Raw genomic sequence first — 26,335 nt, forward strand, 5'->3', positions numbered from 1 at the left:
ATCAAAGCCACATGAGAGATCACATCACACCTGTTATGATAGCTATATATAAAAAAAGAACAGACAACAAATGTTGAAGATGTGGAGAAATTGAAACCATTGTGTCCTGTTGGTGGGAATATAAAATGGTGCAGGACTCCCTTCTTTTTTTTAAGGACTGAATAATATTCCGTTCTCTGCACATACCACTTTTTTTAATCCATTCATATATCAGTGGGCATTTATGTTGTTTCCACATTTTCCAGTGTTTTAATGAACATAAGAGTGCTAATATCTCTTCCTGATCCTGATTTTGATTCTTTCTGATAAATGCTCAGAAGTGGGATTGCTAGGTCATATGGCAGTTCTATTTCTAATTTTTGAAGGTCATGATTTAGTCTGTTACACTTTTCAAAGATGAACACAAGGATTTGGAAGTAAAATACATTCTTTTAATTGGTATCACTGTGGAGAGTTTAGACCAGTGAGTAGGAATCAGTATGTAGTTTTATTAATATAAATTTCAGACTTAGAATATTGCCTTTTTTTTTTTTTTTGCAGGTGCATCTTAATATCTGCTAGGCACTGTTCACCTATGATCTTGTCTTCCTGACAATGACTCTTTGATTTTGTTTGTTTGTTTGAGATGTAATTAACATATAACATTATATTAATTTCAAGTGACACATAGCATTATATTAATTTCAGGTGCATATTAATTTCCTTCTATACACAGAAGTAGGCCTATTATACCTTTTAATCTGTTGGGTGTATGTGTGTGTTTTCATTTAAAATTTTTAACCTGAAAGAAAGTGGTAAAAAACATATAGTGTACTAGGAACTCGGGCTTCAATTACAAGTAAAAGAATTTGAATTGTAAAGAATTTGAATATGTAGCTGGGGGTTGGATTCGATATAGTTGGGGATTGGGCAGGAGGAGGGAAGTCTTGTGTATACTTGAGTGTATACACTTGAAAGCAAAGATTGTCTTTAAAAATGTACCCATTCATTAACCATTTAGGGTTTCTTATTTACAAAACAATTTCTTCGAGATGTTTTTCTCCTGTTGAAATACCATCATCCTGGTCTTCAGGTGGTGAAACATTAAATAGTAATTGTAAATAACAAGTGACTTTGTCAAAACAAACATAATGTTGATTAATGTGAACATGAAGCCAGTAACATAGAAGTCCACTAAAAATAAAGATAAACCCATATATATACTCTACTTTAGGAGACTGAATCATTGGTGTCAAAATTAGAAACAAAGATATAGCTATGGATCCCAATACAAATGGCAAATGCACCTGAAAGTTAAAAAAAAAGAAAAGAAAATTAGCGATGACTTTTTCCTCAAAAGTTTCTATAAACAATATAAGAACATTCCCTTTCTATTTGGAACAAATGTTTCTAAACACCAGGGAGAAAAGTGCAAATATATTTTCACATGTATTTAAGGAGACAGTCTCAGTATTGTATTATAGAAAGTAAGTCAGTGGCAGACTAAATAATTGTAAAAAGGTGGAACTGTATTTATTTATTTATATTTATTCCATAGTTCTTATGATCACCTACTCTATTGATCAGGTATTGTCAATTATTTGCTAAAATCAGTACTTTATTTTTTGGCATAGGAAAAAAGATATAAGAAATCTTTGTCAAAAAATAAAAAATTGACTCTGTCATACTGGTATTAGTCATTGAAGTTTGCTTTGTTTTGGGAATTTGGAAACCAGCCATGCACAGCATAACTGTAATATTTAGTTATAATGTTTCTTTAATCGGGCATGTGCCAGTTTTTCCTGGAGAAGCACTAATAACTAATAAAAACAACAGAAAGACTGGAATCAGAAAAGTCTGGTTGGAAATGCAAGCTTTACTTTTTTTTTTTTTTAATACGTTATTTATTTGAGAGAGAGAGAAAGAGAGAGAGAGACTATGAATCAGGAAAGGGTCAGAAGGAGGAGAGGGCGGAAACAGACTTCCCGCTGAGAGCGGAGACTGATCCCAAGACCCCCAGATCTTGACCTGCGCTGAAAAGTCAGATGCTTAACCAACTGAGCCACCGAGGCACCCCCAAACTCTGCTATCTTAATTGCTCATTCCTTCAAGAAATAGTCACTGAATTCCTATGTGCCATTTGCTATACTAGGGATATAGAGGTATTAGGACAAATAAAGAAGGTTCCTCTTCAAGGACCTTAGTGCCACTGTCTAGTTGTATCATTTTGGGCTATTTAATTAATCTGGTCCTCAGAACCATTTCCAGAAAGGAGCCAGGAGAAGGTCCTGAACTGCCAGTCCTGTGGGGCTTTCACCACCAGCGGCCACGGTCACTGTCACTGCACAGTGAGACCCTTGGGACTCTGCACCTTGTCTCAACTGAAGGAAGCTACATGGTGGGCTGGTGCGTGCTACAAGAGAAATGTGTTGAGGGGTTTTTAATAAAATATTTATGATATATCTGTGTTATTGCCATTTAAATATTAAGCTGATGTTGGGGGGAAAATGGGTCCTCTCAGACCCATTTGCAAAATGAAGTTTTATCTAATGCTGATCTTCTGAAGTCTTCTTGAGAATTGTGTAAAGGGTACTTCAGTAGCATGTGCTCAACAAAATGGCATTTCTTAATTAACTTTGTAACAGTGATTTGTACACATTTCTTATACTTCTGTGAAGCTAAGAAGATTCTTGATTGAAAAATTTATTTTTATTTCTCTGAACTGTCTAGTAGAGTGCCTGAAACACAGCGGATAGTTACTGCATATTTGTTGAATAAATGGATGACTCAAATCCAAGATATTATCATTCACTTTTTTCAACGGAGGCATAGCTAAAGAAGGAGCCATTTTGAGGAAAAGACAGTCAGGATTATCTAGACCAGTGTTTCTTAAATATGGCCAGTGGACCTCTCTGGATAAGAACCCCCAAGATAATTGATAAACATATAGATTCCTAGGGCCCAACTGACACCTACTGAATTAGAATCACCTGGTGTGAGTCTGGGAATTCATATTTTAAAAAGCACACTCAAGTGGTTATTATGGTCACTGGTATGAAATATGGGACTCTTGTTTTACTTTCCACATAGTCCCTACAGCCAGAAAGTATCTAAATGGACTATTTTGATTATATTTATGATATGATTAAAGAATAAACCAGACTATTTGAAACCTCTTAGGATTTACATCATAGCAAGGTATGGCTTGCATTATACTAAGGCAAAATAGATGAAAATAAGAAAGAGAAAGAGGGAAATAAACACCCATAATGAATTTGGTTCACAAAATGCATGCCACAAAACCTCATATAGATTCTGAGAGCAGGTCATCATAAAGTATAAGCAAAATCTGTTAGTTAGGAGAGACCCAAATATGATGCTAAGATCAGAAAAAATTTCCTAAATAGGTCCTTACGGGATATAATCTTCACCTAGGATAATTATGTAATCTCTGAATTTTGGAATTCTCTTGGATTAGCAGGTTGACTAAGTGAACCTCTGCAGCCTCTTTGGCCTGAATCTACTCATGCTTCTTCCTAATTCATTCTCTATACTATCGGCAGAATGGTCTTTTTTGAATGAGTCTGATTATTTTTTATGCATATGATTGCTTAGGTTGTTACTACATTACACAGGTATTCCCATGTAAGGGGACAGAAGGGGGCTGATATCTGGCTTGTGTTCTGCTCACTAGGCTCTGTGCCTGGACATGAAGCCATGTCCACCTAGAAGAAGGGATGCTTTTTTATATTTTGCACAAAGGTACTCTAGGAGCCTGCAGTGGCTCTACTGGCATTACCTAGAAGACTGTGCTTTTAAGTTCAGGTTCACAATTTTATAATCACCCAAACTGATGCTTAGATTAATATCTTATAGAAAACAAGGACTCTATCAAGGACATAATAAAAAATGGAATGCCACATCACCTATGCTGGGATGAGCACTGAAGGGTGATTTTGAGTTGGGCCAATATCCCCCACCCCCAAAGCATTATTATACATCAGTATACTGGGACATGCAGTCCAGATCAGATGTTTTATAAATTCAACTAACGATTGGTTAGGAGCATTCCCTGTAGATTTAAAAAAAAAATTGTATTCTAGATAGAGAGTAGATATTTAATATTAGCATTTTTATCTTTATTTACCTTATAAGGTCTAGGTAGATTGGGTTCCTCGTACCTTAGTTTAAGTAAACCTATCATATACAGCCCTCTTAAAACCCAGGTTGCTAATCCTGAATATTTTATTAAATTGATTAAATCTGAGGATATAATAAGAAAAGAAGCTAAAATGATTATCTGGGTGATAGCAACAGTTGGACTGAAGTAGTTATTGAGCATAGAGAAGATCAAAGGCAGTTGTCCTTCTTGGCTTGCTGTGTAGAACAGTCTTGAGGCTGAAAGTATTGTACAACACATGTTGCTAACTATTGAAGTTGAAATCCCAAACGAAATGACCCATTGCATGGAAGGGATTACTTTGTCCATCCAGGTGACAGCAACAGCATCTAAAAAATTTTTTCAGAAAAGTCAGTCACTTTTGCTTCATTTCAAATATGGCAGTAATTCTTTACTTCTTACATCTGTACTCTTTGTAATAAGATTTTGCCCCTCTTTCTAAGAGGGAGTACATTTCCTTATCAATTCTTGAATATAAACTGGACCAGTGGTCTATTTTGGCCAATAAAATGCATTCAAAATAGTGGTTTGCCAGCTCTGAGCCTACACCTTGAGAGGTATCACAGACTTCTGTTTATTCTCTTGGGACACTACTTAGGACCATCTAACAAACTCATTGTATTCTGTCAGAGACAAGCCATAGTAACTCTGGAGCCATGAAAGTGCACCTTACAGACTTCCAAATGCAGGGAGCATCACTGAAATCAGGCCCCAGCACAACACTGGCACAATGAAATCCGTTGTGGTATTTCTGCCAAAGGCATGCTCCTACAGGTTGTTCCCAGCTAATGACTGTGAGGTAGAGACACCAAGAAGTACTCATGTTTCTGATGGCCAACTTTGGCTAAAGGGCCCCCTAGCAGATGTGCCAAACCTTCCCTTTACTACCTATTAATCTATGGTGTTTTTACCTATCTTTCCCTTTTATTTTTTTCCTTCACTTTGAGTCCAGCTTGCATTGTGGTCCCATGGCTCTCAAGCCTTACCTGGCTTCCTTCTTGGTTTCTCTAATGCAAGCATTTTTTAAAAATAAAGTCCTTGCACATTTAATAATTTATTGGCATTTGCTTCTCTCTCTGTCTTTTAACTGTGTTGACTTTCTTAAGATTTTATTTGTTTTAAAAAAGATTTTATTTATTGATTTGAGAGAGCCTGTGCATGCGTGCACATGAGCAGGGGTAGGGAGAGGGAGAAGCAGACTGCCCACTGAGAGTGCAGCCTGATCCCAGGACCCCGGGAACATGACCTAATTGGAAAGCAGATGCTTAACAAACTAAGCCACCTAGGCACCCCTAAGATTAATTTTTGAATAATCTGTACACGCAATGTGGGGCTTGAACTCACAAGCCCAATATCAAGAATTGCGCATTCTACTGACTGAGCCAGCTAGGTGCCCCTGGCATTTGCTTCTTAAATGACTCAAACGTCCTACCATCTTAGCACCGCCCCCTCCAAATAGGAAAGCATGGCCAACCTAGGTATAGCTGTTTATCTAAACTGCAGGGGGCTGCAGACACATGTATGACTAGCAGGCAACCAGAACTGCCTTGCTGAGCCCAGCACAAGTTGCCAGCTTGTAGAACTGTGAACCAAATAAGTGATGGTTGTGAGGCGGTGCATTTTGGGCAGGCTTATTTTGCAACAATAGATAAATGATACAGCCATAAGTACTATGATGAAAAGTAAAAAAGGAAAAGATATTCAATGGGGTAAATATTACATGCTTCATTAAGACAAATAACTGATACAGTTCTGTCCCTCATTTTAATAGTTAAGAAAAAAAATCTCCTTTAGTGTGTTTCTATATTCCTGTGAGACCAAATTGTGGAAAAGTGTAATGGTAACCTGTTAATGTTTACTTCTTAAAATATGTATTTTCCGGGGTGTCTCGGTGGCTCAGTGACCTCTGCTTTCCGCTCAGGTCATGATCCCAAGCTCCTGGGATCAAGCCCCGCATTGGGCTCTCTGCTTGGCTGGGGCCAGCTTCCCCACTCTCTTTCCGTCTGCCTCTCTGCCTACTTGTGATCTCTGTCAAATAAATAAATAAAATCTTTAAAAAATTTGTATTTTCCTTTTAGAAGCAACATAACATTTTTGTACTAGTGTCAGAGAAGATACATAAGGCCACCTTTTGACTTTTTGAAACTTGTATAGTTTTTTCAAAATAAATTTCAAAGCTTCTTATTTTTGTAAAGGCTTTGCACATCAGACTGATCCTCTTTGTGACCTTTGCCTTAAAAACCCCTCCGCTGCGGATGAATTCTAGTTACGGAAGCGACCCACTGTCTTGGTTGTAGTCACAGCTCCTCCCAAACCACACAGTGTGTTTGTACATGGTTGTACACTTCTGTGCCTGTCTATACAACATTTTTGTAGTTTATGTATTTTTGCTGCTATATTACTTGATTTCCTCGAGAATAAAGACTGAGTTGTTCTCAGTAAATGAACTTTCTAGATAACTTCTTTCAAGAGTAACTATTTTTTTAAAATTAAGATTTGGTGGAATTTTTTGGATGTATTTCAAATACTCCTCTGCCTTTTAAAAGTGAATAGAATTACCATTTTCCTTCCTTCTTTTTAAAAAAGATTTTTTATTTATTTGTGAGAGAGAGAGAATGAGAAAGAGTGGGGAGGAGAGGAAGAAGCAGACTCCTCAATGAGCAAGGAGCCCTATTCGGGACTCGATCCCAGAACTCTGGGACCATGACCTGAGGCCAAGGAAGATGCTTAACTGACTGAGCCATCCAGGTGTCCCAATTTAGCATTTTCTTAAAGACTTGACATTTTCATAAAAATTTATTACTTGATTTTGTGGAAATGTTATTTGACATTGGAAAAATATTTTTTCTGATCCTAAGTACAACATGCTAATCATGGAAAATATGAACAATATAAAAAAGGAAGTAAAACTGTGACACCACTTACTATTAACCTTTTGTTGTATCCCTGTTTAGTCACATCTGTGTGTGTCTCTTATATGATTATTTTTTAATGTAACTTATTATCCCATATATATTAATATGTATTCATACTATTACTTGCATTGCTAATAGGCCCTGCTAGTGGTGGTACTGCTTTGATTTGGTTTGTTTGTATTGAGGCATTTTAGAATGGTGGTTGAAAACACGGGTTTTGGATTTGGATTTGGATTTGGGTTTGAGTCTGTCAGTTACTAGGTGTGTACCTTTGAGCACCATACTTAGTGGAACGGAGAAGAGTGTTTCGTTTGAAGATCAGGTCTTGCAACTTGCTGTCTACATTTACAACACATTACCTTCAGTAACCTGGACAAGGTGCAGTCTCTTATCATGAGAAGTGCATGGTGTTGGAGACACATTTTTGAATCTTAACTCTGTCCATCACTTTAGTTCCCTGAGCTCCAGTTTCCCTATCTACAAAATGAAGAATGTACTGCCTATTCCAAACAGTTAATTTGAGGATAGGTATTGGGGTGTACCCCAAGGGTGGAAATTCTTCTGACAAAGTATCTCTTCTTTGCTTTCTTGATATGATTCCTCCTATTTCTCCTCATCTCTTTCCCCTTTCTCTTCCATGGCGCTCTCCTCCTCCTCTTTCTCTTTCTAATTCCTGTCTCACATTCTACAACACTTAGACCTCCATCCTTAGCATGTAGCCCCTTCTTTATAGATTGTTTAGATGACTATTTTTCCTCTCCTTATAAAAACCAAAGCATGAACACATCATGTTTGTATTCTTATGGGTGTATCAAACATATCTACAGTTCACAGGAGACCATGTTTATTGAGAGTAGGTAGTTGTAGTGACTAGTTCCTCTTTGTCTGGGCACATTCATACCTGTAGAGATGATTTCCTGAGGGGTCAAAACTGCCAGGTAGGATATATTCACCAATACGTAAATCACAGCCACTGTGGGAAGGACAGTAATCAGAGATTTGGGAATATTCTCACCAGGATTCTTTATCTCTCCTGAAAAACACAAATAAACTCATCAGAAAAGGAAATACTGTGGGACTTATGAAAAGTTCTTTGTAATGAAGAGGAGGAGAAAGTATTATTCATGTATTTGCTGCTTCCTCATCTGCTTGGTCTGATTCTGCATTGGTCCTGCACATATTTGGCCTGAAAGCTTAGATTTCTTACTATTTTGTACCATTTTGTTAAAAATTATGATTCGGAACTTATACTATGAGTAAAATCTCTCTATGTATATGTGTGTGTATACACACACACACACATATATATATATTAAATATATATATATACACACACACATATATAAAATCTGATACTTTTATCTTTTACAAATAGACTATATTAATATATTTCTTACATAATTGATACTTAAAATATTTTGAAAAAATACTAGAATAAAATGCAGTAAATTCTGAGATTGGTCTTAATTTTCTTTTGAAAACTTTATAAAATTTCCAAGTTTTTTTTTTTTTAAAGATTCTATTTATTTATTTGACAGAGAGAAATCACAAGTACACTGAGAGGCAGGCAGAGAGAGAGAGAGGGAAGCAGGCTCCCTGCCAAGCAGAGAGCCCGATGCAGGACTCGATCCCAAGACCCTGAGATCATTCATGACCTGAGCCGAAGGCAGCGGCTTAACCCACTGAGCCACCCAGGCGCCCATAAAACTTCTAAGTTTTAAATAAGGGACATGACCTGGGGAATACTAAATTCCACATTTTCTATATAAATGATTGTACACTGAGCCTTAATGATGACTGTGATACATCCAACTAGTACAGAAAGATTAAATTTGATTGTAAAAAACCAAATGAATCAGCTCTAGCTTTCTCTACAGAGTTGTAGACAAAACTTATGCCTGCTGCAAAAGTAGTTCAGAGATGAATTTACCTGCTATGTTGATCAGGACTGATGTACCAGAATATGCAAATAATCCTTGAAGAAAGGCTTCTGCAATCTGTGAGACACCAGGAAGTTCAGCATCGAAAGCTTTCTCAAACCTGGCCACATTTTCCTTTTTCCCAATCCCTATCAGAACAATCCCAGTAAGGGAAATGAAGCAGAGGACAGCCATTTTCACCAAAATGCTGATAGTTTGAAACCAAGCCACTGTTAGCACCCCTTGAGCATTAAGAAGTCCCAATGACCACAAAGTAGCCAAAGCTAGACATTTCTTAAGTAACTCTGGGGCTGGGCACCTGGTATAGAAAGGCTGAATTAGATAGGTAGATATTATCAAGCTTTGAGTAGCTATTCCTAAGGGATAAGTAAAAAGTTTGATCCAAAGACTGAGGAAAGCAACAGAAGATCCAAGAGATCTTTTGAGGAAATAGTAAGGTGCTCCACTTCTAGGGAAGGTGGTCCCCATCTCTGCGAGACTGAGAGCGGTGATCATAGTCAGAACAGCACAAGCAGCCCAAATACTCAGGGAAACAGCTATGTTCAATGAGGAATATTTTAATACCCCTTTGGGAGACACAAAGATTCCTGCACCTGTTGTGACACAAAATAATAAAATATTTCCATGGAAAAATCCTATTGCCCTCAGGAGTTGCATGCTTTTTCCTTTTCTTTTTTTAATCCTGAAAGCTAATCTAAAAATTTCATGTGGATTGCTTACTTTTATACACTTCCCCCATGATTCTTCTGCAGCATGCTTTGTTGATTTAGCCATCATCCTTACATAAGCATTTTTTTGAACTTAACTCTGTTTTAGAGATGATTAACTGGTGAATTGTTCTAAGAATTTGTGAACATCTTTAGAGTGTTCCAGAGTTAAAATGTTTCACATGTTAATTATTTAAAAATTCAAATATGCCTGGTGATGGTTGCACAACATTGTGACTATAATTAATGCCACTGAATTGTACACTTAAAGATGCTCAAAATGGTCAAAATGTATATAATGAAATTTTACCACAAGTTTAAAAGGTTATTAATGTAATATACCAAAAAACTCCATCTAACTGTACAATTTAAAGGGATAAATTGTTTGGTACCTGAATTTTATCTCAGTAAATCTGTTTTAAAAAATCACATTTGCCACTAAACAAGTTGGTGAAAGCTAATTAAGAAAGAAAGATTTAAGTTCTGGGGCAGAGATTTTTCCTTTTCCAAAGAGAGGAACCGTAGTTTAATGTAAAAAATATAAACTTTTAAGTAGGCCAAGTTTTGAATCCACATCTGACACTGAGCAGCTGCATGATTTTTTAGTAAGTTGTTTTATTTCTTTGAATACATATTTCCTCATCTCTAAAATGAGGGTGATAATTTCATTTTATCATAGAGTCATTTCCATGGAACTATGCGAAGCACCTGTTGGAGTAGTGACCTTCATGGCTTAATAATTGCACTTGTGTGGACTTCTGCCTGATGCATTGCCCAAGAAGTTAGTGACCTGAAAAACATTGTTCACAGCTTCTGTGGGTCAGAAATTTGGATGCTGGTAGCTGGGACCTTTGGCTTTAAGTCTCTCATGAAGCTTCAGTCATCTGCTGGCTGGGACTGTAATAATCTCAAGGCTCCTCTGGGGAAGGATCCACTTCCAAGTTCACTCATACGGTTGTGATTCAGTTTATTGAAGACTGTTGGACCAAAGGCCTCAGTCTCTCAAAACTATTGGCTGGAGACCTTTCTTTGTTCTTCCTCTGTGGACTTCCTTATAGGGCAGATCACAGTGTAGCATCTGGCTTGTTCCATCAGAGAAGAGATGATAAGAAAGAAGTCTTGGAAGTGACATCCCTTCACTTTTGCTGTATTCTATTCATTGGAAATAAGAATTCCCTAGTTCTGCCCACACTCAAGGGAAGAGGATTAATTTAACACATTAATACCAGGAGGCAGAGGTCATTTTGGCCATCTTAGCGTAATAGTTTAGGTTATATATAATGAAATTATTTTGTGGAAGCACTCATTCTTTTATTACAATTTGATGTCAATATTGTCCCTGTAGATATAAACCAATCTATTAATAAACATATTTAGGAGCTTCCAGGTCCAGGGTAATATCTCATATTTAATAATGTAATATTCAAAATGTCCAAGATACCATAGAAAATCATTCAATATACCCAGGAACTCTCAACTTGAATGAAGAAAGATAACAGACACCAATATTGAGATGACAATAGATTTTGGAGTTATCTGGCAAGGATTTTAAAGTAGTCATCATAAAAATTATTCAATAAGCTTGTACAAACATGCTTTAAAGAAATAAAAAATAGAAGGAGCCAGGAAAAAAATAGAATATATAAAGAGAAACCAAATGGAAATTTTAGAACTGAAACGTATAATAAATTAAAAACTCGGTGAATGGGCTCAACAGCAGAATGGAGAACACAAGGAACGAATCAGTGAACTTGAAAATAGAGTAGTCAAAATACTCACCTTGACAATAGAAAGAAAATGAACTTAAAAAAAAAGCAGTATCTGAATGATTTTTGTGGGAATATAATACAAGATCTAACACTTGTGTCTTTGGTGTTCCAGAAAAGAGGAGAAAGGGGATAAGCCTGAAAAATATTTAAAGAAATGACAGCTGAAAATTTCCCAACTTTGTCAAAAGATATAAAGCTGCATATATAAGACAGAGAATGAGTCCTAAACATGATAAATCCAAAGAAATCCACCCCAAGAAAATTGTAAACTTCTAAACACCAAAGATGAAAAATTTGAAAGCTACAAGACAAATGACTTTTCACTTTTAAAGGAAATACAATTTGAATAAATATATTTATTTAGGCCATTACAGTCTCCAAATCACATGTGCAGCTTGTGTCATATGCAAGTGTTAATACATCCAATATTTTAAAATACATTCAATTTTTTAAAAAGATTTTATTTATTTATTTGACAGACAGAGATAACGGGTAGGCAGAGAGGCAGGCAGAGACAGAGGAAGGGAAACAGGCTCCCTGCTGAGCAGAGAGCCAGATCGGGGCTTGATCTCAGGACCTGGAGATCATGACCTGAGCTGAAGGCAGAGCCTTTAACCCATTGAGCCACACAGGCACCCCTCAATATTTTTTTTATTAACTCATACATTCATTCACCCATTATTTGTTTGCAGCAGGATAAAATACAGAAAAATTAATTTGTGATTTTTTTTTTGGTCTATTGTTTACTTCAGTTAACAAAAATTTATTGAGCACTTAACTGTGTAAAGCTCATAGCAGGCAAAGACTTTTTGTATTCTAGTCAGGCAGACAGAAATACTTCTTTTTTTTTTTTTTTTAGATGCTTTTAAAAAAATTTATTTATTTGACAGAGAGAAATCACAAGTAGATGGGGAGGCAGGCCTAGAGAGAGGACGAAGCAGGCTCCCTGCTGAGCAGAGAGCCCGATGTGGGGCTCAATTCCAGGACTCTGGGATCATGACCTGAGCCAAAGGCAGAGGCTTAACCCACTGAGCCACCCAGTTGCCCCCAGAAATACTTCTTTATCTTTGTCAAGAGAAAGAAAAGTAAACACAAAAACACATATATGCAATATGTCAGATGGCGATGACTGATGAATGTTGATAGTGGTAGTGGTAATGGTAGTGTTTGTGTGGAATGAAAAGGTTGACAGTTAACGGATAATATTTTCCTAAGCACAGGGACATTTGAGAAAAGTTTTATCCTTAATTAAACTTATTGCAATTGGAGATAAATGAATATCTTGCGGATGCTTTATTTACTAATTCCTGATTGAAGGATGTTCTTTTTTTTTTTTTTTTTTTTTTTTTTTTTTTTTTTTTTTTTGACAGAAAGAGAGAGTGAGAGAGGGAACACAAGCATGGGGGAGCTGGAGAGGGAGAAATAGGTTCCCTGTTGAGCAAAGGGCCAGATATGGGACTTGATCCCAGGACACTGGGATCATGACCCCAGGTGAAGGCAGACTCTCAATGACTGAGCCACCCAGGCACCCCTAAAGGATGTTCTTAAGCATGCTGTAGCTGGCTGTTTGGATTATTTCTTGTATAACTTACGATTATTGAATTAGAGCTTCACTTATGAAAGAGAGCCAGACCTGGGCCAGTCCAAGTATATAGGACTCAAAGGTATTTAAGCTTAGGGGCAAGAATATTGGCAAAGGAGGTTTGAAGTGATTGAATATTCATATATTTTGAAAGTAGACACCACACAACTGTTGCTGGATTGGATGTGGGGTTGTAAGAGGTGGACAGCAATAAGACTGGCCAAGGTGTGTGGGCCTGGCACTGGAAGACTGGAGTTGCCTTTATAGTTTTCTATTGCATAAATATATCTCTTTGCCTTTGGAGAACATCTTTTTCACCATTAAATTCAATGCAGCAGTGAACATCCTTTACAGTTTATTCTTAGATACATGTTTGAGTTTCTCTAGGATATGCATAGGGAGTGGAATTGTTAGATGACATGGTACTGCTGTTTTATTAGATGGTTTCAAATTTCACTTCTTTGCCAACACAGTATTGTCAGACTTAAAGTTTTTGCTGATGGATGTGAAATTATATTTCAAAAGTATATTGGTCTTTGCCCATATTATACATGTTTATTCTATTTTCTGTATTTTCCATCTCTTATTTCTCTTTCCATGTTTCTGTCTAGGTGTTTTATTTTGATATACATCTAGTTCACCAATTACATGTTGTCAAATGCTTCTAGGGGAAAGGTGATGCTAAATGTGAAGTTAACCTCTTTTGGTTTCCTTTTTTTCTAGGACTCTGACTCCTTAAGCCCTTGCTGCTTGATTTATTTCTAGTTCTTGCAAATAGACACTTTTATATTGAATACAGCTTTTTACTGTTTTTGGTGGAGGATTATTTTGATACAAGTTGGAAGTGTAACTCTCTCCATCTCAAGCCTTAGTAAATTTCATTCTCATGCCCAATTGATTAAACTGTCCAAATATCTTTGATACTTTACTTTCTACATCCAATCCCTCACCAAGTCTTCTTGATTCTATTTCCAAATTGTATCTATTTCTGATCATATGTCTGATTCTGCTACAGGTAACTTGATCTGAGCCACTATCATTTTTCTCTTAGGTAATGGCAAAAGCTCTTATCTTCCTGCTTTCAACCCCTGCCTTTTCCTGATCCACTCTCCAGGAAAAGATAGAATATTCTAAGAGTAAGGCTTTTAATGTCTTTTTGTTGTTAAATTTAGGCTTAGGTACATCATGTTTAATTTTGTTTTTAAATTCTAAACATTCATTTGTAAATTCTAAAAATTCGCTTGTAATTTAAGCATTTTCTTACTATTTGATGTTGGTACATAATTAATAAAGTAATCATAAACTCTGCTTTATTGCTTAATAATTATTTGTTTAATGATTCTAAAATACTGATAATGATTTACTTCATAGATAATGACAGTTTTGGTGTCTTTTTTTCTTTTCCTTTCTATTGTTTTTAAATCCTTTTATACCTAGGACCTACCTTATAAAGATCAGTGTAAAATAATGGTTATAGCACTGTTGTGACAATGTTTGTCACTATAAAAATTTTAAAACCATGCCCATCAATAGGAGAACGGAAGTATATCAAGGTGGTCAATATGGATGAACTAGAGAATAGTGTTAACATGTGTATATTTAAAAACACAAAATTGAACCAAAAAAAGACAATTTGTGGAATATATAACATGTAGCATGTACCTATGTAATGGTAAAATATTAAAAATAAATGTCATATATTATGCATAGATATGTACATATGTAATAAAAATATAATGATATTCAACATAAGGCTTACCTCCAGGGCTATGTGGGGAAATGGGAAAGGAGAGATGCATAGGATTCTTCAACAATATTTGTAGTGTTTAATTTCTTGAGTGTCTAAGATATTTATTATATTATTCTTTATATTTTAAAAATGTTTATTACTTTGATCATCCATTATATCCCCTGATTACAACTCTCCAGTGGCTTCCTATTGCCCTTAGAATAATATCAACATAGCACGGTCTGTGTATCTACAAGATTAGTTTCCTGGCTATTTCTCAAGTCTCCTCTCATTCTTCTCTCCTCTTCTTCACATCCTCCACCAGTTCCTAGCTTTCTGGCCTTAAGCGGGTTACTTTATGTCTATTTGCTCGTTTGCAAAATGTGGGTAATAAAAGTACCTATCTCATTGGGTTATGTGAGGATTAAATATATTAGAATATAAAAAGTTCTTGGAACAGTACCTGGCATATAAGATATACTTAGTAAATATTAACAGTTAACACTGTTATTTTAAACATCACTGATGACATAATTTGATCATGACAGACCTTTCAGAGGAGGTGATGTTTAAACTGAGAATCTAAGTGGCAGAGACTGAGAGAGAGGAGAATTCTAGGTAGAAGGAAGAGCATATGCAAACCTTCTTAGAGGAAAAACAACTGTACGCATGTACTGAAAGACATGTGTTGCAGCTGGACTGTAGTGAGTGAAGTGGCAAGTGACAGAAGAATGACCAACTTGATAGCTTACAAAATGGTATAATAATGGATGTTGTGTTTGTACTGTAGGCTCAGGTCCTGATTGGGGTAGCCAACCTCAGGAGTGGTCCATAATGATCCTTGCCTCCTGGTATTCACTATTTTGTGTAGTTTCCTTTCATATTGTACTGGTACTGGTGGTGTTCTGTGTGACAAAAGAATACAGAAAAAGAGATGGTATATCAATTTTAAGATTATGTTTTCAAAGGCAGTGAAGCTTCTCTTCCCCCTCCCCTCCTGTCCCTTCCTCTTCCCTTCTTTCTCTCTTTTTCCCGTTCTTTGTGGAGGGGCATTGGCCGCGTCATAAGGACATTTTGTGGGGAGACCCACCTGGTGAGGAACTGAAGCCTCCTATCAGAAGCATGTGAGTTAGCCATCTTGGAAGAGGATCTTCTGGCTTCAATCAAGTCTTCAAATGATTGTAGTCCTGGCCCACATGATTGAAATCTTGATGTACTCTGATTCAGCAGATCAGCAAATGCTTTCTCAAATTCCTGACAGAAAATTTGAGATAATAAATATTTGTTGTTTCAAATCATTAAGTTTTGAGGGTGGTTGTTATATAATAATAAAAAATATACCCAGCATTGCTACAATAGGAAACTCAATAAAGCCAGTGCAAAGGGGATAGGATCTTGTGAGTGGGATGTAGCAGTGAGGAGTGGAAGGCATAAATTAGAGGAACCTTGTGAGGTACCCAGGAAGTATCTCTGCACTCAGTTAACAGCAGGATTTATTTTAGATCTTTTTTGCTTGTGACTTGAAGATCGTGAATACATTCCTATTCTTGTTTCTACTGCTTCAGAAACTGGGCAGGCCAGAACTGTTATGCTCAGTAATTACTGACTCCTTGTCAAGCTTTTTTCCCACTTAAGATAACTAAGCTTGAAACCTGCCCATGGGAGTGATTGGCCATGTTTAGGTGAATTAGTTTCATCCAGTTCTGGTATTTGGGTCCACTTGAGGTTTTGGAATCAACATAGTATTAATCTCGGGAAGTCAAATGTTTACATTTTTAAAAATTCTGTGGACTCTCCAAAAAGAGATAAGGGCATATATTGATATTTCACGTTGTCTATGCTAATATTTTCCAGGAATTATTTCATTTAATGTTTACTCCAATTGACCTTGTTATTATTCTTATTTTAGACGTAACAAATTGGCTCAGAGAACTTCTGTAATTGTCAGATATCCACATACCATGTTAAAGCCAAGATTTAAACCTAGGTCTTTTGATTCTAAATTTTATACTCTAAACCATTGCTCTATACTGCATCCCTAGAGTGGTCAAAAACTTTCCTAGTAAGTGGCAAGATGGAAAGTTAATATACGTCATTTGTCCTGCTTTTCTTTCAGATTTTAAATTGTCTACACATGAACTTTTTGCAAAATGATTTCCATTCTGATCAAAACATTAAAACAGTTTCTTTTCTCCCTATGTGTTAGAAATAGGGGTCAATTTATCATAGAAAACTCAGCTGAGCCCGATGAATAATTTTTTAGTGATCTCTAATGTATAATGAAAAAAATCTTCTCGTGATCTTTATTCAATACCTCAGAACAATTAACTTGCTAACTGTTCATATCTATAATGCTCCCACTAAGTTTTCTATAGAATTTATGGATGCCTGGCTTCATTTTGATAGTCTCTGGTCTATAGCATATGTGTAGCATGCTAATTACACAGCATAATTTTAGGTGAATGAATGCTAAAAGCAGCAATGGTACCTATTCTTTTTGGTTAGTTGTGCCTTGATTATTGGTTGGTGGTAGAGATAAATGAACTGAATTTAAATTTCTGCTCAGCAAATTTAATATTTATGTATTTACTGTATTTGCTTCAATGAGGATGAATTTAAAGGGAATACTAGAATCCTCATTATCAAACTCAGAGGCTTTGGACTTGTTTAGACAGTATCTTTTCCAATTTTTCCCTCTATAAATGTGTAAATCTTCAGAATATTAGGGCCTTCTTTCCTGGAGTAGAACTTTTGCATCATCCAGGCTTAAGCATATCTATTCATAGAACATAGGGAGGAGTACCTGGGGAGCCTCATGTACCCCATAGCACCATATCTATAAGCTCCTTTGATCCTACACTGTATCTTGTGTTATTATTGGCTTTGACCAGTGAACCTCAAAGTGTGTAAATATGGGTCCATTTTCCTGGTGAAGTGGTCCGTTGGAAGCAGCACCATGGTCAGCTGAGATATCCAGGGTCTGGGGAACATTCCTTATAGGGGCAGGGGAAGGACACTTGACCAAGTAGGGTTGGTCAGTGACATGGTGGTTTAGAATTGTTGTCTGTGGATCACTGAAGCTCTGGAGCAGTGAAATTTGGAGAGTTTCATGCAAGGGAAATCTGGAATTCTGAGTCGGCTGGTAGGATGTGGCATATCCAGAGTAGTCCATTCCTGCTAAGTACCTGCCCTAGAAAATGATTTGCTTTCTAAGACCATATATATTCTGCTTCAAGGGTGGAGGGGAAAAAAAAAAGATGCAAAAATGTTCAGGTTTATACCTGAGGTGGAAATAGAGAGGTGGGTACAAAGAAGAGGGATGGCCAGGCTGCCTGGGTGGTAAAATTGGCTGAGTGTCTGACTCCTGGTTTTGGCTTAGGTCATGATCTCAGGTGGGGCCGTGTCAGACTCCACGCTTAGTGCAGAATCTGCTTGAGATTCTCTCTACCTCCCTTTCTGCCTCTCCTGCTTGTGTTCTCTTTCTTTCTCTCTCTCTCTCATCAATCAATCAGTCAACCAATCTTTTTTTTTTTTTTTTAAAAGAAGAGGGATGGCCAGACAACTGGATTCCCCAACAAGGGATGCTTAGTGACTCTTATCCCTGAATTCTAGAAAGACCAGAGTAAATTAATTCCTTTTTCGTGTTTTCTTTTATTTATTTATTTATTTATTTATTTATTTATTTATTTATTTACTAGACAGAGATCACAAGTAGTCAGAGAGAGAGAGAGGGAAGCAGGCTCCCTGCTGAGCAGAGAGCCCGATGAGGGGCTTGATCCCAGGACCCTGGAATCATGACCTGAGCCGAAGGCAGAGGCTTTAACCCACTGAGCCACCCAGGCGCCAACTTTTTTGTGTTTTCATACTATAGATGTTACCTATGAATGAGAGATTCTGGTCATGATTACTAATTTGGCATTGTTTTGATGACTGTCCTTTGCTTGGGGGCATTCACTTGCTCTGCCTGAAGATGATTTTATAGATACTATTCCATGGAAAGGATAGCTGGCTCCTTGTGGGTGGGATGATGGACTTTGATAAAGGAAGGAAATGTCACTTGGAAAGCACTTGGAAGTGTCACCTGGAAAGCACTTCTTTAAAGGTACTTTAAGGTGAAATTTAAAGGTTAAATGCCTCTTTTGAGCTTTTTATTCCATATTAGCTCTAAAAATCTGGTTTTCTTTTTAGTAAGCTATGAGATCTGGGGCCATGGGTAAACCGTGGAGAAGTAAACTTGTTAGCATTTGCTCATGCCTTCTGGATCAACACTTTAACTGCCAAGTTCTGAGTCTTTCTACACATCTGGGTAATCCCTACTGTTTCCCAGCCCCTCTATAAAAAATGTGAAGGGGCAGGTCATCAGTCTCCTAGAGTGGCACACTTGGTTCATTCAGCCCCATCTACCCCATATACAGCCAAAATACCTTCCTGGGCTGTACAGAATCTATAAAACTACCTGCAATCTGCCAGTTTTTTACCTATAGGTTAGTTTGAGTCGGCCACAAGTGTCAGAATTGGTGTTTTTACTTTGATCTGTGTTTTAAAAAACAGGCTTCTTACTTATCACTACAAACATCAAAATTTTAGCGAAAAGGCTTGGATTCTAGAGTATTTGAAAGAACTTTCAAATGGAACATATACTACCTGCCCTTCAGATACCTGCTATTTATGAGTTTCTTTGTCAGACATATTTTGCCAAAAACCTCATTGAGACAACCTTTGAAAGGAAGAGATGGGCTCTAGTTTGTTACTTGTTCACCAGGTAATCACAAGACTCTCCATGTATTATTGCCATAGTAAGCAAGCTCAAGTGTGTATGCTATGAGATAAGATAAGGTAGTATTAAGAGAGCACTCAAATAATCATTGGTACGCAACATTGGTCCTGAGCATTGGTCAATCTTTTCTACTGATCTAGTACAAACATCATACACCTCACATCATACACCTCATACACCTCTCACATATGGTCTTTTTTGACTTAAATTTCACTGGTTGTATTTGTCATAATATAAAAAAATCCTCAGGATCCTTAGCTTTTTCTAACAAGAATCAGTCTTGTAATTTTTCTCCTAAGATCTCGCATTGAAAATAGTCTAAGAAACTTACAGAATAATAAATAGAAAATCCATACTCGATCAAATATTCTTTAAATGGGCTCACACAGCTAGAAAGATTTTTACCTACAGATATGAGAGACAAAATGCTAAAAGTAGAAAATGTTCCTTACAAAGATAAAGGAGATATTTTCTTTTGGGGGTTTGATTTACCTTATAAGGTCTGGATAAATTGGGCTCTTGGAATCTCAGTTTAAGCAGACCTATCATCATTAGCCTGTGCTGAATCCAGTTTATTAATCCCACATATTGTATTTCTTTTGGAGGCAGTTTTGTTAATTTGAGATTTAATGGCACAAAGCCATTCTTTCTTTCTCCATGGTCTCTCTCCCCCTTTTCCTCAACTGTAGGTATCTTGAGAAGAAAGACAATTAAGGAGGTGACTGAGGTCTCTCTATCTATACCCAGCCAAATATGTTGGGAAACTTTGTGGAGGCTTTTAGATACAGGTTCCTGATTCATCAACAAACTCAGTCCTATAGGCAACACACAGCTAAAGTGATCTGGGTAGAATTCAGTGTGGAAAGGAAGCCTTCTATCCATTAAAGTTCCTTTGTCAATAAAACTCTTTGGTCAATTCAATGTACTCTATTTTTGGACTTCCTCTGTTGAATGTATTATTTGGACTTCCTCTGTTGAATGTATTATTGGCATGCTTGTGATATGAATGATCAAAAAGTCCAGAGGTGATTCTCCTGTTCAGGTAGAAATGCACATAGAGAGTACTTGTGGGACATATAAGTTTCTCCCAGATCCACCTCCTTTCCCCTCATTGTGTGGGCTAAGGTGCACATCTCAATACAACTGTTACTCTATGGCCAGTGACGAAATCTAGTGGGAGATGCAGATTTATGGTAGATGTATTGCCAAATGCATTCCGTTGTTCCTATAGTCCTGGTTGTTCCAGACCTGGAGACTGTAATGGAAACCATTGTACAGATTGATGCTAGTTGGTACACTATCTTAGACATTGCCAGCACTTTTTTCCTATCCCACTCGCACCTGAAGACCAAGACTAATTCACATTCATTGGCAAGGCCTTCAATATACTTTCATAGTATTCCTCTAGGGAACCTTAAACTCTCTTGCTGTTTGCCACCATTTGGTGGTCAGGATTTTGTGTGAGTGCCTCTGCCCTCTGATATCCAAAATTCATATTGTATAGTTCATGTCCTATTGGTTGGTAGATCAGAAGCCTCAGTCTTAACAGACCAGAGGTGGTGTTATTTTGCCTCCACCAACAGACTGATGAAGCCCAACAAAATTCAGAGTACTGCTTACCAAGTGAGGTTTCTTGGGAATATGAAGGCAGATTCATAACACTCAATCCCTCTGGTACTTAAGAAAAAAAATCTCTAAACCCCTGCTATTAAAGGAGGATCAGCACCTTATGGATTCTTTCTGTTCTGTAGATTGTATATGTCTCACTTGGGTACTCTACTTGCTCTTCTGTATCAGCTAATTCAAGGATCACTATTATTTGAGTGGGAAGCAAAGATCATCAGACTGTATTGGAAGCTGTCCAGCAAGCTGTGGCATACACCTTTGGGAATCCACAACCATAAATACTCCACTGACCTAGAAGTCGCTATGATTTTTATTTTTTTTCCTATTGCATCTGTCCTCTGGCAAAGAGATGCAGCTTATAGCTGGAGGTTGGCCTTGAGGTTTTGACTTGTTTCCCCTTTAATGTAACTACCAGGTATACCCCTATTGAAAAACAATTATTAGCTTGTTACTAGGATGCTGTCAAACTGAACAACTGACCCATGGAGGCATTGTGACTCTCTAGCCTGTTGTTCTCATTTTGGGGTGAATCAGCTCAGACTCAGCTATTAAGAAGGTGTGAAGAGCCCAAAAAGTCTCTTGTATCAAATGGAAGTGGCATATTCAAGAATGTAACTAGCTTGGCCCAGTGGTATTCTGGCTTTTCATGAAAAAGCATCAGCTACACCCCAATTTGCTGACTGAAGGAGAGCTGCTGGTTCAATAGTGCTCTCTATTTACAAGCGTTCCCATAAATGTCTGGGCATGGTCTACGGATGGTTTGGCTCAGCAGCAACCCTTCATTAGTTTGCTATAGCTGTTTAACTTCAGCACCAGCTATGGAACTGAAAACTCGGTGGACATGAACAGGCAGTCAGCAAATGGCTGTCAGCAGCCATGATTTGTTTCCATACTTTATCATCCCTAAAAAGAGTATCTTTACTCGCCAGTGTGTAGTTTTCTAAGTGATGGACCAAACATACAAGATATTTGCAATAGCCTCAGTTATTAGAAATACAGCAAGGGAATGGTGATGCCACCAAGATGGTAACATAGGTTGTTTCTGACTTTGCTTCCCCTCATAATAAAAACAGCTAGCATCTATTTGAGAACATGATACCACTGAGAAAATCCTAGAACATGGGGGTAAGGCTGAAGTGTTCTCCTCCACCAAGGAGATGAAGACAGGCTGAATCAGAAGCATAAGTGATGCGGCTACATGTTGACTGCATTGCCCCTCCCCTAGGCCAGTGAAACACCATGAGGAGAGGTCTCTCTGAACCTCTAGCTCTTCTAGTGGGAAAGGAGAACCCAGGGGGGACAATCAGGTGCCCTCCAGTGTTGTGGGTCACTTTGTGTGAGCTTTTACTCTGATGTTGCACTACAGAGATTTCAGGGTAATCTGTGGGGTTCAACCACTGGCAGTCAGACTGTGATGAAAAAGTGGAGGAGGGGCTTGCGACACCCAGCACGTGGATTTTGGCAGACTAAGTTCGTAACTGCAGTGCCCAAGTACTAGTTCCAAATAGTGGTTTTGCTCCTCTGCAAAACCAAGTCTGTAGCATATTCTCATCAGGGAACACTTTGGGGTGCAGACTTGCCTGATTCAGATCCTCATATGAGGGGTTTGGCTGCCCCTGGATCCTGGTTTGTCCATGCCAAGACAAGCTTTGAATCCCAGCCACACCTGCTGCAGAGACTGTCTTCCAGCACCATCTGACCAGTTAGGCTGGTGACCTGGTGGTGCTCAAGCTAAGAGGCAGGTGGGTAGAGCTGATCACCCTCAGAAAAAGGTTGGTACTGGGTATGGAGTCTTCCCATGATATACACTGGCAGGGGAATTAATTCATAGTCAGGCTGAGGGTGGAGAGACCCTGTTTGAGAAGTTTCAAGTAGCCTGGAATGTCCCCTTTTCTTCCCACCCAAACAAGGGGCTGAGACAGAGGTCCACCCACTATGGAGAGTTCCTTCTAGCTTCATCTAGCCCAAAGGGCAAACAACAGCTTCCAGGAGCTGCTACCAAGGGGTACTTCAGGTAAGATGAGGGTGGATCGGATAGTTTGCAGAGTAAAGCCAGTGGCCCTATTGGGTCAGGAAACTTGAGGTGTGGGTCGGTTTAAGACAATAAAAGTTTTAACAGCTTTAGAGTTGCTTCTTTTTTTTTTAATTAAAAATTTTTTATTTAAAGATTTTATCTATTTGAGAGAGAGAAAGAAATGGGGTGGTGGAAGGGGCAGAGGGACAGGGAGAAGCAGACTCCCCGATGTGGGGCTTGATCTCAGGAAACTGAGCACAATGTGGGGCTTGATCTCAGGGAGTTGAGATCATGACCTGAGCCAAGGGAAGATACTTAACCAACTGCCACCCAGATGCTCCTAGAACCACTTCTCTGCTGAGCCTGGCCAAGGACTCTAATTTGTAGCCCTGCTCGTTGCTGAATACAGTCTTTAGCCTGTCTGACCAGGAAAGCTAACCAGAATGCATGCGCAGCTACAAAGCCCATTCAACAGCCCTATGTACAGTAGCTCTCAAACAGGAAACACAGCCTGTGACTTCCTTCTCTGCAAGCAAAACCAGTGGTTCCACCTAAGCAGGGAATTCATTGTGCACGACCGATTCAGACTCCTAAACCAAGAGTTGTATGGGTCCATCCTGCTGCCTACCAGGGCAGAGAAGCTAATTCATAATCCCATCTATTACTGAATATAGATGGGACCCAGTTCTGACCATCTATTAAGCCTGAGCAGAGAATCCAGGCACCACAGAGCCCATTTTTCAGCCTTAGTTGGATAGGAAACCAAGAAAGCAGTTCTATCCAACTGTTCTCAATCAGAGGCACAACCCCTATCCCTGTTTTCAGAGCCCAAACAGTTGGCTCACCCCCCAAATTGACCTTAACACCAGGCCCACATCCCCAAGGTCATTACCAGCAGACACACCCAGAAACCTGAACTGAACTGACTGGTGAAAAATTATCTCTGTCTAAGTAAACCTGTAAAGTCTGGAAGAGGAGCCTGCTTACTCAAATGCACAGATACCAATATGAGGAATTACAGATAAAAAAAAAAATCAGGTATATATGACACCACCAAAGGTTATAATAAAACTGCAGTACTTGACCCTAAAATAGAGACCATGAACTGATAAGAGTTCAGAATAATCCTTTCTTAAGGAAGTTTAGTGAACTATAAGAAAGCGTGGACAAGTAAGCAAAATTTGGAAAACAATGCATGAACAAAGAGTTTGACAAGGGAATAGAAATGATAAAACAAAACAGAAATCCTAGTTGAGAATATGGGAATCTAGAAGGAGAAGAGAAAGAGACAGAAAGTATATTTAAAACATTTAAAGTGAGGGGGTGGAAAAGAATTTACCATGCTAATGGACATCAGAAGAAAGCAGGAGTGGCAATCCTTATATCAGATCAATTAGATTTTAAGCCAAAGACTATAATAAGAGATGAGGAAGGACACTATATCATACTCAAAGGGTCTGTCCAACAAGAAGATTTAACAATTTTAAATATCTATGCCCCCAACGTGGGAGCAGCCAACTATATAAACCAATTAATAACAAAATCAAAGAAACACATCAACAATAATACAAAAACAATAATAGCTAGAAACTTCCTGAAACTGAGGAGAGAGATGGACATCCAGTCCATGAGGCCCCAAGGATCCCAAATAGGTTGAACCTGAATAGGGATACATCAAGACACATTATAATTAAATTGTCAAAAGTCAAAGGCAAAGAATTTTAAGAGCAAAAAAAGAAAAGAGAAATGTTATATATAAGGGAAACCTCATAAAACTGTCAGTAGTTTCGTAACAGAAAAGTTTAATGTTTGGAAGACAGTCTCAAAAATCAACACAAAAATCTTTCTGATTTTACCTCCTGCACGTTCTTCCGGTCCACATGCCTTAGGTAGCTTAGACACTGAATATAATCATTGTTAGAAAGTGATAACCCATTCTTGGCTGCTTCCTGGGTAATAATCAGGAAGAATGCGATAGGAAGTTATCTATACCAATTTTATAAATTTGGGAGGCTTTTCGGATCATTGCTGGTTATTATGCTTCTTCCTTTCCTTACAAAACAAACTAAAGCTCATCTGGTTGATATAACCTCTGTGTAGCAGCCTGCCAAAAGAAAGCCTCGGGAATTCAAAATTAATTCTGGTTCATTGACCAGGATTCCCTTGTTAGATTGACATGGTACTAGTTTATAAAAATAATACTTGGCTGAGTACACTGTTTGCTGAGTCTTCCTATGGCCATTGTAGGTTTCCAGGATAGAACATTCTAGATTCTGGAAAATATGGATGGATGGACAATAATGATCTTTTGTCTTTCGGAGCCATTCGTGGGACCTTCCTCTTGAAGGAAAATAACCTGGTGCTTCTCTTTCAAAACTGTTCCAAGCCAAATGGCTGACAATGATTTGATTGCTATGTCCTTTTATGTGACCAAGAAGTATATCTGAAACAGGAGGTGATGGCCTCAACTTTAGCACCTCCTATACAAAACAGCTTCTAACATCTCCAAATAGTCTTCTCTACATCCATTTCCATAACAGTTACTCAGTGATTCGGTTGGGATTCGTTCATCTGGTTGGGTTCAGGACACTGTGGCAGGAAGGGGAGTAAGGTTGAGGTCAATACTCCCTCATCTTGTTGTTTGGGATCTTATAAATAGCAGCCTTAATTAAATGCTCTGTGAGACAAATTGAATGTGTTTGGTCCCAGCCTCTGTTAGATTTAACAGAATAGTTGATGGATTAGTATGGTCATGGGGCAGTTCACTAGCAGCCAAATGTAGGAATGAAGGGTGGGTATCATTGGGAGACAATTGTCCACGGGTTTCTTGCATTTATGTACATCTAGTGGGCAGAGACAATGACTGCCTTTGTCCTCGACTGCAGTTTCAAGGTTGTTTGTGTAGTGAACTGCCATGGACATATAGATAGCATTTCTATCTAGAAGAAAAGGCAGGTTTGTTTACTATATAGTAAGACAGTGACTTACTTTAGGGTAAAGGTAAAGGAGACTTATTACCCATTATGAAAGATTTGGATTCTCTAAGCTTGGGATTCTACTGTCATGTGCAAGTGTTACCTGGCCTTCTTTACTTTGTCTTGTGGGAATTGAGGTTTG

The 26,335-nt window shown here is 38.0% G+C and overlaps 1 protein-coding gene across 1 annotated transcript; it reads right to left on the minus strand.

The window, feature by feature from the left end:
• Positions 1–290: 290 nt before the first annotated feature.
• Positions 291–9,709, minus strand: LOC101678421 (solute carrier family 7 member 13-like). Its single transcript, XM_004766954.3, has 4 exons — positions 9,005–9,709; positions 7,976–8,107; positions 4,127–4,488; positions 291–1,286 (listed from the first exon to the last, which is right to left on the minus strand). The coding sequence occupies exons 1-4, from the start codon at positions 9,669–9,671 to the stop codon at positions 1,011–1,013; spliced, it is 1,437 nt and encodes a 478-aa protein (XP_004767011.1). The 5' UTR covers positions 9,672–9,709; the 3' UTR covers positions 291–1,010.
• Between the last annotated feature and the right edge of the window lie 16,626 nt (positions 9,710–26,335).

This window comes from Mustela putorius, unplaced genomic scaffold (assembly GCF_011764305.1).
Source record: "Mustela putorius furo isolate JIRA1106 unplaced genomic scaffold, ASM1176430v1.1 tig00003846_pilon_pilon_pilon, whole genome shotgun sequence".
Lineage (NCBI taxonomy): Eukaryota > Metazoa > Chordata > Mammalia > Carnivora > Mustelidae > Mustela > Mustela putorius.